Source organism: Cryptotermes secundus, unplaced genomic scaffold, assembly GCF_002891405.2.
Source record: "Cryptotermes secundus unplaced genomic scaffold, Csec_1.0 scaffold33, whole genome shotgun sequence".
Classification (NCBI taxonomy): domain Eukaryota; kingdom Metazoa; phylum Arthropoda; class Insecta; order Blattodea; family Kalotermitidae; genus Cryptotermes; species Cryptotermes secundus.
The window spans coordinates 1,499,665-1,517,324 of NW_019727088.1; the positions used below are offsets into that span (position 1 = coordinate 1,499,665).

At 40.5% G+C, this 17,660-nt stretch overlaps 1 protein-coding gene across 1 annotated transcript in view; it reads right to left on the minus strand.

Moving 5' to 3' along the window:
• Nucleotides 1-17,660, minus strand: part of LOC111864288 (RING finger protein 17) — a 145,090-nt gene that overhangs the window by 8,180 nt on the left and 119,250 nt on the right. The window contains exons 23-29 of the mRNA XM_023851424.2: nt 17,358-17,586; nt 13,544-13,695; nt 12,864-13,007; nt 12,159-12,275; nt 10,403-10,777; nt 7,036-7,176; nt 5,210-5,300 (exon numbers count right to left, since the gene is read on the minus strand). Of these exons, the coding sequence (XP_023707192.1) occupies nt 5,210-5,300; nt 7,036-7,176; nt 10,403-10,777; nt 12,159-12,275; nt 12,864-13,007; nt 13,544-13,695; nt 17,358-17,586 (1,249 nt within the window). The remainder of the gene's footprint in view (nt 1-5,209; nt 5,301-7,035; nt 7,177-10,402; nt 10,778-12,158; nt 12,276-12,863; nt 13,008-13,543; nt 13,696-17,357; nt 17,587-17,660) is intronic.

Genomic DNA, 17,660 nt, shown 5'->3' on the forward strand with positions numbered 1-17,660 from the left:
TCTGGATGACAGCGTCATCCACAAACCACATGCCTTGCAAGTCTGATTTGAGTCTTCCGAACAGGTAGAAATCACTTGGGGCCAAATCGGGACTGTACGGCGGATGTGTCAGAAGGTTCCATTTCAATTTCCGAACGGTTTCCATTGTTCTGGCTGTATGGGGGCGTGCATTGTCTTGAAGGAAGGCTACCCGCTTTCCACCTGTCTTCCGCTTGGATCGGATCTTACTCCAAGTTCCTTGATAGTGATGCGCCTATTCTCACGAATAAGCATGTCTGCATGATCAATGTTCGGCTTGGTGACGGATGTTCGTGGCTGACGATCATGCAGTTCATTCTCCACGCGCTCTCTGCCCTCTCTGAAGCACTTACACCACTCAAACACACGGGTCCGTGAGAGACACTCTTCCCCATACTGTTGTTGGAGTCTGTGGTGAATTTCAGTGGACTGGACGTTTTCTCCGAGGAATTTGATCACAATGCGTTGTTCCACGCTCCGCGGTAGCTTCTGTTCTCTCATCACTCTAGCAACTTCCAGACAGGAGAACAGGTTCTAACCCTAACAGGAGAGAGGGTGGAGGTTGTGGCTTCACTCTCGCAAGGTCCCACAGCTGCTGCGAAGTGCAGCTTGTTTACAAAAAATCAGTCCCGGTCATATTTGAACCACCTTGTATAATAAATAAAATAAATAAAACCAAAGTTAGTGCAGTGATATTGAAATTGGTTTGAAAATTTATTGTGTTGATGTCCAAAAAAGATCACGTAATACCCATCTGGGGCGCAAGACCAGATTTTGTCACTGTCAGACAATTTTGAGTTTCTTGATGTGGGGTGCCCTCTCTAACGAGAGGATGGGTCTGTTGTTTACAATTGCTACTGGCCCTTGCCAGTGCAGTCATTCTCAGGTCCAAGTCCTCCTGGACTCATTACAATATTTTACACTCTCTAATTCGAGACTCCCCCAATGTGGAGGGCGAGGTCGCCCTATTTATAGCCCCCCAGGATAGGGTGGCCCAGTTATTCCCAGGTACTGGGTTCCCTTTTTGCCCCCTCCTATGACTTGCAGGGCTACGGTGGAGGTACTTGATCATGCCTCCACATGGGTGAACTATGACTGACTGACTGACTGACTGACTGACTGGTAAACTGTTGCTGGCTCTGATCCTTGGCTCCGAGTCTAACGGGACTCATGACCACTGACTAGCTTGCCAGGTCTGAGTTATACAGCCTCTGCATGGACACCACATAAACACCTCTCCTTGCAGTCGCTTTGTTACAATGTGACATGACCACTGCAGTGAACGACAAAGAGAACACTGCTTCTAACAGTTCTTCTATTGTTGTGCACATAAGCGTGGCTACCATCATGTGATGTTTACTGAGCCACTGCCTAGCAACGGGCATCTCTTCTGATTAAACTGTGGGAGCATCCCCACAGCGTCTGGCAGACAACCGTCACCCCTTTCAGAAAGTGCCAAACAGGCAGCTGTGACCAAAGAGACACGGAATTTATACCCTTTCCAACTACTGTGACTTATATACCAGCTACATATATTTATAAACTTCACCGTGGCCCCGCCTTTCCGTGCACGGCCCAATGGATGCGCGCCGTGACAACTGCAACTTTAGCTCCACCTCCCGGCCGGTAGTATTTAAGACCGGGAGCCCAAGGTGCAATCAGTTCAACTCGAAACGGCAACGCAGTCAGAGGCATCAACTCCACTTCTGCTACCGGGCAACTGACACAGCTGCCGCGAGCCTTCAGCGAACGCATCTCCCGCAACCCAGCAACCGGCCGAGCCAGTCGATCCTACCGGCACGCTCGGCACTGCATCATCGCCCAGACAGGCCAGCCAACGCTTGAATATTATACGTGTATTCTGTGTTCTGTATATTGACTTTAAACGATTCAATATATACAATCGTACAGTTTCGTGTGGTTTGTCTATTGGGGTATTGACGACAATTCCACATTGGTGACCCCGACGTGATTGGAAGCGCGTGTGGTGAACATCAGTAACGACTCCTACGTTAGATCATCACGGCTCAACATAGACACCGCAGACCCTTCGCAAGCAGCAGCAGCATCACTTCTCGCAAGGGGGGGAGTGATGTGGGAACATCCCACATTATCACGCATTTCTGCAACGCTCGCCCTTCACATCACTTTTCACCATCACGCGCGCTAACCAATCAGATTGCTTCAAACGTTCGCATTTATACTACGCTCGCTGCTAGCCCGTATCTACACCATTATGCGCGCTAGCCAATCAATTCTTCCTCAATTTCGAGTTTCGCTCCGCCCCACTGAGCAGTGTATAAAAAGGGGTGGCTCCAACGCCGAGTCATTCAGTTCATCAACAGCCTACGAGCTTGCCACACCAAGCAACACCAGCCAGCAGGTTTCGTCGCCAGCGCTCGGTCTTCGGAGGCATTGGCAGGCTGCGCCAGGCACGACTGCCTCGGCCCTCCGGCTCTCTCACACCTGACTCACTGGGGCACCGTGCCTGGACTCGCCGGTGGTCGTGTTACTGTCCGACCCACTGGGCATCTGGCGTAGCCACTGCCTCATGACTCCTACGACCGCGCTCAACGACTAGCCTTTCACCAGCAGCCGCCGCGCTGCGATCAAGCAACCTCCAACTCACGCTGCTGCACGGCAACCAAGCAACCTCCAGCCACAGCTGCACTGCAGCCAGGCCACTCACCTCAACTAGCCTCTCTCCTTACCGGCGCGCGCCGTGCTACCTCTCCGATCAAATATCTCAGCAACCACGGTCCTTTTCAGGGCCAATAAACTGTTCCAAAGAAGTGGGTTGTCATCGGAGTAATGACAAAACAACATAAGACCCCCACAAAACTATTCTGGCATTCAGTGGACATGCTACAATATAAATAAGAATTACAGGCACTACAAAACTAGCCTCTAAATGACAGACTGGGTAATGACAGGCCTAGTACACATGTCAGTGGCCCAGCGGGTTCACTGTCTTCAAAGGAAATAACAGAATTTTCAAATGAACAACTATTTTAAATTTTTTTATTTGCTCCATATATGAGGGAGTCAGTAGGTAGGTCACAAATGGACATAAGATGTAGAAAAATGTGATATTTAAACCTGGAAAAAACATTTATTTCTCAACATAGATATATTTGTCCCATCACTTTACCAGTGCGTCAAAACCCACAGCATAGAAACCTTTCTGACTGTTGTCTCCATCCAACCTCTTCATCCTTGAGAGAATTCCTCAACCCAGTTGGGAATGGCTTCACGTGACAAACAGTTCCCACCATAAACAGGAAACATTTCATTAAGAATATCCTTTGGAAAGAATTCTTTTGTAAAAAAGAAAAGCAAAACAGAATTCTGCTCTTTGGTAGTACATTCATCAAGCATAGTAGCAGATTTGACTACTGAAACCGCCCTCTGAATATGTGCATGTGTGCCTACTACCAAGACTGTCATGATGCTGGAGTGTGCTGCTACATAGTGATACACAATAAAAACCTATTATGTCCATTATAGCTGTTTTACTTCCATTTGTGACCTACTTACTGACTCTCCCTTGCATGATGTACCTCATATAATATATGGCAAATAACTCTTTTATACAAAATTCAAATTTAGTTTGACAAGGAGAAATTCAGTTCTCATGGCACATACATGTGACTACATTCATACGATCAATGTAGAAAAATGCGTATTCAAAAATGCTCAACTGTTCTAACTCATTACATGCAACTGTCAAGCTTGGACAAAATCAGGGGAACAGAGAAAATGTTGCATTTATATATATAGACAACCAGCAGAGATTAACTAGATAAATCAAGTTCTTTCTTGATGAATTTATAGCTGCTAAGCTCATCAAAATCTGTCAGCTTTTGGAGAATCTGCACTTCATTTGTATGTTCAAAATAGCTTGCTCCTAGACCTTACACTGAGGGAGTTACGTTAAGTGCACACCTTACTTTCTTGAGAACTTAAGATCAACTTTAATTTTATCTCCCAATCCATGACTAGGTCTGCAATATGACCTTGGAAATTATGACAAGTATTTCTCATCTCTTGCACGCATGCCACTTGTCCCAGCCATCTCAGCTTCCTTGATTTTCCCCTCAGAACTTTGTACTCAAACACCCTCCATATCTTCATCCCCCATAGTGACAATCCAGTTTCACATTCACATAAAACAGATAAAAGTATAACACTGAATTTTTTGTATTTAGTTCTTTTTGGACAGGAAGCAGAAAGACAGAAAATTATATTGGTACTTGTATATTCAGACACAGTCACCTGGCAATAAAAATTATACTCAAGTATCAACTGAGCTTCAGAGGAACCAGTGGTCTCCATCTCCATGGCTAAAGATGGAGGAGCCAGTTGCTATACCAACTGAGCTATCCTGGCTCATAACACAACATCAGACTATTGTGAAAATCTCACACACATCACCTTGTTCAAAGACCCTCTCCCCCATGTATTCTTCCTGCCATTTCACACCCCAAGGCTATTTCTTTGGATAAATTTTAATATCCCCCCCCCCATCTATACTTAAGTCTCACAAGCAGTCTCTTCTTGCCAGATTTTACAATCAAATGTCTGGTAATTTCTCTGTTTCCCCATGCATAATATATCACCCTAATAATAATTACATAAAACATATAAATTGTGAAGCTCATTATATTCTATTTTCACCATTCTGTTACTTCCTCTGTCTTATGGCAAAATAGTCCCCTCAGCACTTTGTTCTTACACATCCTCAGTTCATGGTCTTTCCTTAGGGTGCGAGTCCTTTCACGTCCACATAAATAAATGGATAAAAATTTATTCTAACTCTTTAAGCACCCCATTTCTTTTAAATATATAAAAATCCAGTTCATAACTCACAGGAATACATCTCTGCTACAAAGATCATCCAGTTAATTCTGGTTGGGGAAAAGAAATAACTGTTTATTGTGTGAACCATATGCAACACAGAAATACACTCTCTGGGTAGAATGCAGAGTTTCAGTATGTTCAAGCAGGAGGTACATACAGTAATCACTGGGTTTTAAAGGGCTAATATATTTTCATCTCTAAGGCTTCAGAGGTGTTGGGGCCATAAAAGACTGAATGATAGAAGCATTTAAAAAATTCAATCTATCCTACCTTACATTAGTGTAACAGCACACTTATCACACTGTTCACTTCCCATCAGCTCAACACATACCTATATAGGGCTTCGTGATCAATGGCTGCGACTGTGCCTCTTTCTGCAAATCTTCTGTCAAGCGTTCAAACTTCTCCTTCATTCCAAACAGCTATAACACACAAAAATTAAAATAAACACCAAAAATGATTTCTTCAGATGTTTTCACGTGTCTCACTTTTACTGTCTTTTAAGGGCAATGCGAAAAAAGAATGGGACAAAATAGAAGAGGTAAAGACTTCTGAATTTTAACAAAGGAGTATGCAGAGTAGTAGATGTGTTTTTTCTGGCACATAGCTGGATAATGGCTACTTAATCATAAATGCAGTGTAGTTACATGAATTAAACTGAAAACAACTGATACAAATACAATAAGGGAATATCAAATAAGGTAAGTTTATTGGTTTCTAATGATGGTGTCTTACAATAAATGTGGCTATTATTTTGAATATTATCCATCATCTTGAATTTTTTTCAAACACAGCATGCACGTGCCCATGCCTGCCTGCACGCACACATGAGGGGGGACCCAAAAATAACCGGAACCGACCTGTTGCGCGTGCATGCTTTGTAGTTACGAGTTGTGCTGCTAGGTGGTGTTAGCTGGGGGTCTCCCGCGACTGTTAGTGAGCTGGCGTCAGTCTGAGTTAAGTGATCTGTCTGTGGTGCTCTGTTGTGTGCGTTCCTGTTTCAACCCTTTGGCGATTAGTGAGATGGCCGACCAGAAGGAACAAAGAGTGTGCGTGAAATTTTGCTTGCTGAAGATCGTCGAAAGACCATTGACCAACTTTCTGAGGAAACGAACATCTCATGGAGCACGGTCCAGCGAATTTTAACCGAAGGTTTGCACATGAGACGGGTGTCTGCAAAATTTGTTCCTCGCTTGCTCGGAGATGACCAAAGAGAAAACCGCATGAATGTTTGCCGCGACTTGAAGAATGAAGTGCAGAACGATCCAGAATTTCACGCACACTCTTTGTTCCTTCTGGTCGGCCATCTCACTAATCGCCAAGGGTTGAAACAGGAACGCACATAACAGAGCACCACAGACAGACCACTTAACTCAGACTGATGCCAGCTCACTAACAGTCGCAGGAGACCCCCAGCTAACACCACCTAGCAGCACAACTCGTAACTACAAAGCATGCGCGCGCAACAGGTCGATTCCGGTTATTTTTGGGTCCCCCTTCGTACAGAGGAATCTGGGACAATCATGGATGAAACAGAGAAGCCAATTTTAACACTCTTATAATTACACTTAAAGCAAATTTAAAATGGAATCTGGTTAATTACATTTGTAGCAGAAAGAAGCAACACAGTATAATGTATAAAGATGAAGATGATGATAAGTACATTTAATGGTCTCTGAATATGAGAAAGTGTTTATACTCCCTGCAATTCTGTGTCCTTTAGTATATTCTTTTCCACATTATGTATTTCTGAACATCATATCCTCTGTAAGAGGCCTATAGATATGATATGAATAGCCAGAAATGAAAGGACAGAATGCTACACCACTCAATTCACAAGGAGTGAGTATCTTAGAGAACTGTTTAATAGATGTTACAAAGAGTACCTCTGCATGCCTGTGGATCTACATTATGAACAATGCAGCAATTGTACAAATTACCATATCTGATGCATGGTGTGTTAGAGAAACTTGCGTCTTGAAGGAATACAAGTGAAAATACTTTAATGAGTCCATATAAAGTGAAGAGCAAACTTACTTCAGGATTTTCTTTTGCTTTAACAGTGAGCACCTTAATTGGAAACCAAAGTGCATCAGCAAAGGTTTACTATTTTACATTCTAATTTACAGTCTGTAAAAATGGAGAAATGTGCATTACCTTAGATCCCTTCACTTTGCAGGGATGTATAATAACTTCAGTAGCTGACAAAATAGCTGTCACCTCTACAGCAATAGTATCATTGTATGGTAACTCCAACTGTGTATAATGTAGAACATTTCCTGTAGCCATCTTCTGAAGCTATTGAAACAAAATCAACATAAAGTGTGTTTTACAGTTAACCCTTTGAAGCCTGAAGTTCATCTAAATATAATTTAAAAATTCATTTTTCTATGACATCGAAAACACATATCTATTACGTCAAAGAGAATAATGCTGCTTAGGGAAATAGTCTGCGAAAATCATATGACACACAAACACTCTGTAGGAAAAATCATGATCATGATCAGAAAAATATGTGATGGCATCCAGTTCCTCTATTACTTACTTACTTACTTACTTACTTACTCACTCACTCATGGAGCTGAGCCCTCCTGGAGGAGCTGCCAATTCTGCAGCTACTCAAGAATTTCCCAGCATTGTATGGAACCCAAAGGTTCATTACCATGTTCACAAGAGCCCTCCAATGGTCCCTATCCTAAGCCAGATCAAACCAATCAATACCATCCCATCCTATCTCTCTAAGATCCATTTTAATACTGTCCACCCACCTACGCCTTGGGCTTCCCCACCAGTATCCTACACGCATTCCTCGTCTCCCCCTTTCGTGCTACATGCTCTGCCCACCGCATCCTCCTTGACGTGATCATTCTAGTTATACTTGGAAAAGAGTACAAGTTATGAAGCTCCTCATTATGCAGTTTTCTCCAACCTCATGTCACTTCATCTCTCTTCGGTCCAAATATCCTCCTCAACACTCTGTTCTCAAACACCCTCCGTCTTTGTTCCTCCCTTAATGTCAGAGACAAATTTTCACACCCAAACAGAACCACAGGCAAAATTATAGTTTTGTATATTCTAATATGTATGTTTTTGGGCAGCAGACAAGAAGCCAAAAGGTTCTGGACTGAATGGTAGCAAGCATTACCCCAGTTCAGTCTCCTCTTAATTTCCTCCTGAATCAGGTTTTGATTTGTTATCGTCATTCCCAAATATCTGAACAATGCCACATTTTCAAAACATCTGATAGCTATCCATATGTCATGATTTTGCCCTGTATTTTGGTGATGACACAGCAACATATACTTCATTTTCTCTGTGTTTACTTCTAGATCAACCTCTTTACTTGCATCAATTAAATTTTGTGTGTTTTTATTTATGGTATCTGTATTATCACCCAGTAGTAATTTCATTCCCACCTGGTTTTTTCTGGACCTTCCTAATGGCATATTCTAAAGCAAAGTTGAAAAGGAGTGGCAATAAAGCATCTCCTTGTCTCAGACCATTGTGGATAGGAAATTTATCAGTCAGCTGTTTACCTATACAGACTTTTTTAATTTAAACACATTTTAATCAACTTAACTAGTTTCATGGGCTTTCTTGAAGTCTTCAAATAGCTGATGTACCGTCTCATTGTACTCCCATTTTTCCTCCAATGTCTGACAAATGCAAAAGGTCTGATCTGTAGTTGATCTGTTATGTCAAAACCCACACTGATGATCCCCAATAATTTCATCTATATATGGAGTTAACCTTGAGAGAAGAATATTGGATAAAATTTTGTATGAAGTTGATAGCAGTGATATCTCTCGATAATTACCAGAGTCAGTTTTATCACCCTTCTTGTGAACTGGTACAGTAATAGACTCCTTCCACTGATTAGGCAATTTTTCCTTATGCCAAATAGAAGTAATTAGATTCTGGATCTTACTATGTAATATTTCACCTCCTGCTTGAATAAGTTCTGCTAGAATTTGATCACTACATGCCAATTTATACCGTTTCCATTTTGCAATAGCACTTTCAACCTCAAAAGGGCTAGGACCAGGTACTAACGGCTCAGCTGTATGCATTTCTATCTGCCTAACATCACTGACCCTATGTACATTCAATAACTGAGAGAAGTAGTTCCTCCACCTATTCAAAATGTTGCGGGAATCTGCTAGCAGATCACCATTCTCATCCTTCACTAAGTTACTGCTAGGCTGGTAACCCCTCTTAAAGTCATTTATTCCTCTATACAGGTCTCTGATGTTCTTGTTCTTACTGTTCATTGCAAGCTCATCAATTCTGTCTTTCAGATATTCCCTCTTTTTGTTCCTGAAATGTCTGCTGGTTTCACGTCTTATATTGTTCAGATTATCCCCATTTAACTCGCTTGGATCCTGTAACCATTGCAATTTGGCCTGCTTTCTTTCATCTAATAATTTTGAGCATCCTTCACTGAACAATGGCTTATGCTTCTTCGGTTCATAATAACCTAGACTCTCTTTGGCAGACATTTTGATGTTCTCTCTAATAATTTCCCAGGCTTTATTAACACCCATCTCAGTGTCCAAGTTTTCCAAAGCCACAAACCTATTTGAGATTTCAACATGATACAGCTCTTTACCCTCTACCTCATTTAATTTCTTGAGACTGAAGTCCTCCATAAGAACTCTGTGTGTTGTTTGTTTGCTCACTGCCAGTCTTTCCCTAACCTTTGCCACCACCAGGTAGTGGTCAGTATCACAATCTGCTGCCCTGAATGATTGGATATCGAGTATACTTGAGTGCTGTCTCCTATCTATCAAAATATGATCTATTTGATTGTGTATCTTCCCATCAGGAGATGTCCAAGTAAATTTATGAATGTTACAATGTGGCAACATTGTATTTTTGACAGTTCCTCTATATTATTATTTAAAAGGGAAGGGGGTGTAATTTGAAGATTAGATGTAAAACTATTTTGGCACTGACCTTGTTAAGGGTAAGCAGAAGAAACAGTTCCCTAGAGTGAAATAAAATGTGATAATGCCTTATAACAGTTATTTTGGAATTTTATACTAATGACATTCATGAAAACAGCCAATGACTGCAGTGTGCAATACAACATCAGCCATAGGAAACGCTGCATGCCACTGACAATACAAAATATGTAATGAATGGACTTCTTTGTTCTCAATGCACTGGAGCAACAAAAGAACAGGGCACTACACACTGTATTTCTGAGTATCCTCAACCACAGTCTACTATGGATTTCCTTTCAATTCTTAAGGCTCTGTAAATTAGATTATATAGCACCTTCGTGAACTACTTGACAATATCCGGTTTTTCGAAAAAAAATTTTTTTACATTTGTGTTTCCAGCACACTGGAAAAATGGGGAGTGACAATACAGAACCATTAAAAGGCAAAGGAAGGACTTGCAAACACAGCCACATGAAGTCTGTAAGAATGCTGTACTTGGAATCAAACATAATATTACAGCTCCTGAAATTTTAACTCACATGTAACTGAAGGTGGACAAAAAAAAATATGAACAGTACCTCCTGTTCTTCTTCTATTAGAGCATTCCACTCCACACGTTCAATTACTTCCAGGGATGTCATATCAGTAACATTCCTTTCACGGTTTCCATCCTCCTTATCGTCAGGGTCTTCATTTGAAACTTCGGCTTCTTCTTGAGCTTCAGCACTGTTAGCAGTTTCTTCCTCAACTTCAGCAGTAACTTCTGTCTCCTCATTTTCAGCAATAACTTCAGCATCCTCCTCACCTTCAATGATGACACTTGACCCATCATCTGACACACCAGTTTCTGAGTTTGAAGCCATGTCAAATACAGGTGTGCTGACATATATAGCAAACTGCATACGAACAAGAAGTTCTGCAAGATCTATATTACCTGGTCCAAGCAAAGAAATCTGGAACAGAATGAAAATTCTTCAATGTTAGTGTCAGGCTCTAAAAACAAAATATTGAAGCAAATATAAATTACAAATTCTGAAAATGCACTGGTCTGTTATCTAATTTGATCACCCCACATCCCAGGAAAGACATACATCCAAAGAGATAGAAACCTACAGACTATTTGGCTTCAATTCCACTGCATTATGTAAATACTGCATCAAACCTTTGCTGCTTGTATGAAGTGTTAGTATGACATGGTTATTATTCAACCAGGTGCAACTTAGACACAGTGAAATTGATTTTCTGGACTCCCTGTACGTGACTACAGTCTGGTTACAATTTTCTTACACTTTTAGTAAATGCTTTTAACTTCTTAACACTTCTAGAATCAGAGTCATTGTAGTGGTAAGCAAGATAAACATTCTTCATTTATATAATTTATTCATTACTGAACTTCCTTGATCCTATGATGGCACCGACTGCAAGACAGCCATGCCCTAGTGATAGCTTTTCAGGAAAAAGTTGCTATAAGCTGCAAGATCCATCCTTCATATTTAAGATGCAATAATAAGCATACATGTAACAATGAATAATGAACAACCGCTCTTCATTACAGATTATCAGTAAACATAGAAGGTAAAAAAAGGAAAAGTTATCCCTGTAACAGACTGTGGAAGCCCACAGGGTTGTGACACGTTGAGGCTCCCACATTTTCTAGACAATCGACTCACAGATGGCAGTGAGGTTGTCAGCCTTATGCGCTGACCGCCCTTTACCTCCACGAAGATTCCTGGTATTCATTTCTGTTAGCGGCTGAGTCGACCCCAGGGCCATAGTGTGGCTGGAAGGATTAGGTAAATTGAAAAATCTAATGACCTCATCAGGAACTGAATCTGTAACCTTTTGACTCATAGCATAGTGCCTCAACCAATAACATTAAAACTAACTGGTGTTTTCAGCCTCCAAGAAATCTCGAGCTTTATACACAGTCACACATAACTACATTTATAACAATGGAAATACAGAAAAACAGTTTTGGAATCTTCTTCATGGCTATCTTTTTGTTTATTGTCCCATGGCTTGTGTTGGGAACATGAAGATTTTCCTTGTGCTTTACTCATACAATGATTTTTTGTCAATGACTCTTAGATGGCATCAAATTCATGATGCACCCTGATTTCAGAAATGTAAAAAAAGGTTCAATTTAGAACTGAGGAAACATGGTAGTCGTTATGGTCAGCCAGTGACCAGGCACCCAGAGAAGGAAAAAAAAAAATATGAAAGGCTTTTATATACAACATTACCAGTCATGCAGGTTAACCTGTGAAACCTATAATGAATAAGGTATAGGAAGGGAAGACATTACACTACTTGTTGTATTAATAATTCATTTACCATAAGAGGCTGGCCTATTTTGGGTTCTTCCTTCACAGTGACTTCACACTGTTTTTCTACAATGGTTGTATGGATGAAGTCCAATGTTGACATGGGCCATTTACCATCATCTGAAGCCTGTAAATGATGTTATTTTACAAATATTTCATTGCAGCATAAAAACAAACTATGAAACATCTGACAAATCAGAACTTAATTCAACCAACTATTTCATGGCACCATAAGCCAGAAGAAACAAAATTGTGAAAGTATACATTGCATATTTAACAGGCATGCTCAGGAGAATGAATTATAAAGGACATACCAACATCCATGATCCTGATTATGATCAACTCTTTCCTTCTAGTAAACAAGTATTAAATTCATATGGAACTATTCATTAATTCACACTGGTAAGAAGTGAAAATTATAGGTCTATACTGAACGAATAAAAAATAAATATTAAGACTTCATTGTCCACTGCTGTTTTAGAGGCATACAGTATTTCCCTGTTGTGTATGATAAGGAGGAAGTACAATCATTTCTCTAAACTGCAATGATGCATAATACTCACTACAATTTTAAGGGCCATTTTAAGAAGAAAAACAGTGCATCTTATACACAGAAACATGTGTTATATAAATTGTTTACTGTCAAGTTTCAAAGTCACATTACAAGAGACTTAATTACATAATAATACATCAGTCAATATATTTGTATACTTACTGGTTTAATTCCATCTAATTGGCATTTGTAACACTGAATTGGGATATCATCCATATACACGTTCTTACGCATTTCTGATGCTTTGCAGTCTTCAATATTACCATAGTCAACAAATGCAACTTTAACTGTTCGATCATCGTTCACCTGCACAAACACATATGCAAAAAAGATCTCTAGTAAAGAAACATGTTTAGAAATGAGAACTGGTATAATCTGGGTTGTCTCAGAGACTAAAGTAAAGTCCCCATACAAAATGAGCAGTTTAAAATTGTTGAACATATTTGAATGAGCTCCGAACATCTCTTCTCCATATATCATCAAATACAGCTTGCTTCTAGTTCCCTAACTCTGCAGAGTCCTATTTGAGAAGCTGATGATCACTTCGGTGATCAAGATACTCACTGTTTCATTGGGCATGAACCTGCATGAATCCAATGCAAATCTTCATACCCTATTCATTTAGATTTATTTCATATTATCTTCTCCTCCATGCCTAGGTCTTTGAAGCATTCTCTTTCATAGAGATTTTTTGACTAAAACTTACATGCATTTCTCATCTCCTCTACGCATGCTACAAACCCTGTTCACCTTGACCTCACTGATCCAAAAACTGAAATCTATTTCATTCCTACCACACTTACTTAATTATACACTTATAAAATATGCAATTTAATACTAACCCCAACTACTTTTCCACGATACCACTTTTTATCTGCATGATACTGTGCAATACACAACTGTCCAACAAACCAATAAAGATCATGAGGTTTAGGTCGAGAGCTATTGAAGCGTGTGCAGAGGGCATTTCCAATAATTCTAAGAGTTTCACCATCTGGAATAAATAATAATTAGATGTGGTAAACATGTACAAGTCAATCAACATACTGACTGTTCATGGGTGAATGGTGAACTACTCTGTGACAAGTGGTATGAGCAGCAGCAAAGAAATATACTGAAGTTAGCAGCTGGCTACGTCTAACACTGGCCTAAGCAAAGATGGCATTATATCTCACAAGAGGTAATCAGTTCCTGCATACACTAATTCATGTTTCAATGAGGTGTTAGTCTTTATAACAAAGTTTAGTGATGTATTCAAGGACACATAATTTTATACCGAGCATGGATATGTGTGCAGTCTTTTCAATATAGAGCTTACTTAAATAGTGACTATAGACAACGTTTGGATTGGTAACTGAATTTATCAGCTATTTATGGTTCAAAACTGAAAGTAACTATAACAGTCTCCCTGAATTATACAGAGCACGGACTTGTGTGCAGTCTCTTCAACAGAGCTCACTTAATTAGTGACTATAGACAGCATTTGGATTTGTAACTGAATTTATTGACCATTTATGGATCAGAACTGAAAGCAACTATAACGATCTCCCTGAATTATACATTAAAAAATATCACTGTAATTACACCACATAAAGCCTTCTCAGTTTTCATGAGTTCTTTCCTGGTAATGGATTTTAACACTGTCTGCTTATGTCCTTACATCTGGCACATACCCCACAACTGAAATAACTGCACTAAGTCTTCTCATCACAGACTCCCTTATAATTCTCTCAGTCCTTTAATTAACTCTCAGACTGACAGCCATTTCACATGAACCTCCTAGCCTTATCTTCACACGCTGGCTTTCCAACTAATTAAGCCTTAAACTCTGTCTTGCTTATAACCCCTCAGCACAGACCACGCAGAAAACAGCTCTTCTGCTGTTGTAGTTAAACTGTTGCTGCAGAGATGTCTTTATCGTGCTGCTGCACAGCAAAAACCGTAGTGCGGACCATAGAAAACACCATATCCAACAGCTCCTCTCCCATTGCGTGTTGTTTCTTACTGTGCGAACCTGACTGTTTGTGAGTATTACCGAGAAACGAGTCTACATGCTACAATATTGTGACATGTTGAACCGTTGTAGGGAAATGAGATGTGGAACGAGTTACCACAATGTAAGTTTTGAGGTTTTCACGGCGATGACTATGAAGAAAGTCATCTTCTGGGATCTGGCGCCGTGTGTTCTTGGTTTTAACTGATGTTTCAGAGGAATGTATCACCTCCATCTTCAGGGCAGGTGAATCGTGATGCGAATACAGAGAGCAGTAGCTGCACAAAGTTACGCAACAGTGGAACGAGGTTACACAACAGTAAGGAAAGTGGTGTTTCTCCATGCTGTGCCTAGCCGAGCCTAAGCACGCTGGTTGCTACACAGCATTGCAGTAAACATCTCTTGCCAGTGCTGCCCAGCAACGCCTCTGTAAACACGGCTATTACGCAACAGTGAAGCAAGGTGCATTTTCCGCCGTCCGACTGAGGGTTTATAAGAGAAACTGGAATGCCTGAGAAGTCAGGGGTTCGACACCAAGACGGACAGACTGACCAACTGTCAGTTGCAATGTGACTCTGACTTTGACTGAGGAGTCAGTTGAAATGTAGCCACTGCCAAAGACAGTGTCAGTTAGTATTTGGAATATTCGTCAAGTATTTGTAGTGAGTGTGAGACAGCCACAAGAAGAAGAATGGAATGCGTGTTATACTGAAGAGAGTGTTAAAGAGATTTGTGAGTAGGCTTTGTTAAGTGTGTAAACCCGCAAGAGTGTCATAAGTAATTGTTGTTATGACTTGTAGATTGTTAAATAAACCAATTAACAATCTGAATGGCGTCTTCAGTAGCTGAACACGTTACAATATTTATCAAACATGAAAAGAAAAACACTGCAAACAGTAGTTCACTTAGGACAGAAAAGGCTTTTTACAATGTTCTTCCATTCTGCAATGAAGAAAAGAAAAACAGCAGACATATTATTCCTCTGGAAAAAGCAACTGGAATATGTGAATGGATTGTGAAGAATGCTGAAAAAAAGTGAGGCGACAGTTTCAAAACCACACAATGAAAATAAAACCCAGTGCTTGAGGGTATAACTGGGCCAACCTGTTCCTGGGGTGATATAAATAAGGGGGCCTGACCCTGAAAATGAGACAGTAAAATGTGGTCATGAGTCCCATGGGACTTGGACCTGAGAATGACTGCGCTTGCATGGGCCAGCAACAACTGTAAATGATAGATCCATCCTCTTTCCAGATAGGATGTTACGGAAGGACTATGACTGCAAGTGTTCAGTTGAAAAGAAAAATTGCTGGCTGTGAGTCTCAAGGAGCTTGGAATGAAGATGCACTGATTAGTGCTAAATCACCAGTTGTAAAGTAACTGAATCTGACTCTGAATTAGAAGCCTGTGTGGAAGAGGGTTCAAATACCTCCACCACAGCCCTGCAAGCCATAGAAGGTGACAAAAAGGGAACCCAGTGTCTGTGGGTATAACTGGGCCACCCTGTTCCTGGGGGATGTAAACATGAGGACCTGGCACTCCAGGCTAGGGGAGTCTCAAAACTGAGATAGTAAAATATGTTCATGAGTCCCATGGGACTTCGACCTGAGAATGACTGTGTTGGCAAGGGACAGCAGCAACTGTAAATGAAAGACCCATATTCCCATCAGACATGCTGCCCCAGAACAACCTGCAACTGTTTGACAGTAACTAAAATCTGACCTTGGGTGGCCAACTAACCACTGCTTGTAACATGATTTCAACTTTTAATCAGGCATTAATAGCTAGTGAGTGGCCAGCTGAGGACCAGGTGTGAGACAGTGGCCAGCCTGCAACAATCTAAGCACTGAAGCCGAGGAATCTGCACTGTTGGGAGCCACTGCCATGCAATCTATAGTGAAGACGAACTGAGAAAGCTTAGTGCATGCCGTAGTGAATTGTAAAGTTGCAAATTAGCAACAGTGTTATAATTATTTCTAGTTATGATTTATAAGAATCCAGTAAATCCAATTACCAATCCAAACCCCCTGTCTAGTCATCAAATAAGTGACAATAGTAATATAAATTAGTGAAATATATTCTGAAAGAGTGAAATAAGAGGAACTGGAGTTGGGCAGGAGAAAGAGGGAGACTGAGACCATAATTCCCTACATGAGTAGTCTCATATTCTAAAACAAAACAGACTATGAGCAATGGGTCAGAACCTTTCTAGCGGATAACACTATTAGAGAGGACAGAAAAGATGCAGTTCAATAACTCATCCAGGGTCAAGACTTTCAATTACATAGGTACATAATATGAAGTTTGAATGTAGTACTAATGGAAGGCTGTCTGTACTAACTTACTGCCATGTTTCTCAGAAACAGTTGACAGTCTAGAATCCAACAAATGAGCTTATAATAAGACTAGCATAATGACTGTTGAGAGTTCAATGGCAGGTTTCACCAACTGTTATTTAAGTTTCCATGCTGTTAACTTCCCTTACTTTCTTCTAGATTCCTTTCCAATCTTACACATTATCAAATGACGTGTTGATGCCAAAGTTTAATGCTATCATCCATGAATAGCATGCACAAATAGTCATCTGTAAACCAGAATTTAACACAGAATGTTACAGTACATTTTCACTCCATATCTATAATGTTTAACAACTATCAACTTACTTCTCTCAGTATCATGAAGATAAATAAAGCAGTTATCATCTACATATGAAGGTGTAGCTAAGAATGTATTCTGAATGACTGGTACTGCAGGAAGCCAGTCAGTGCGCGCAAAAGACTGAGACTCTTCCTCCTGCTCTGCTATAGCCTCATCTTCAGTATCATTAACACTACCGCTATGGTTCACATCTGCAGCCACTTCACCACTTTCAGTCTTAATAACATCATCTGTCTGGAAGAAAATGACATCCAATTGGATGGAACTGTAAAAGCATGATTAAAGAAAGAAGTACTCAAAAAAAAAAA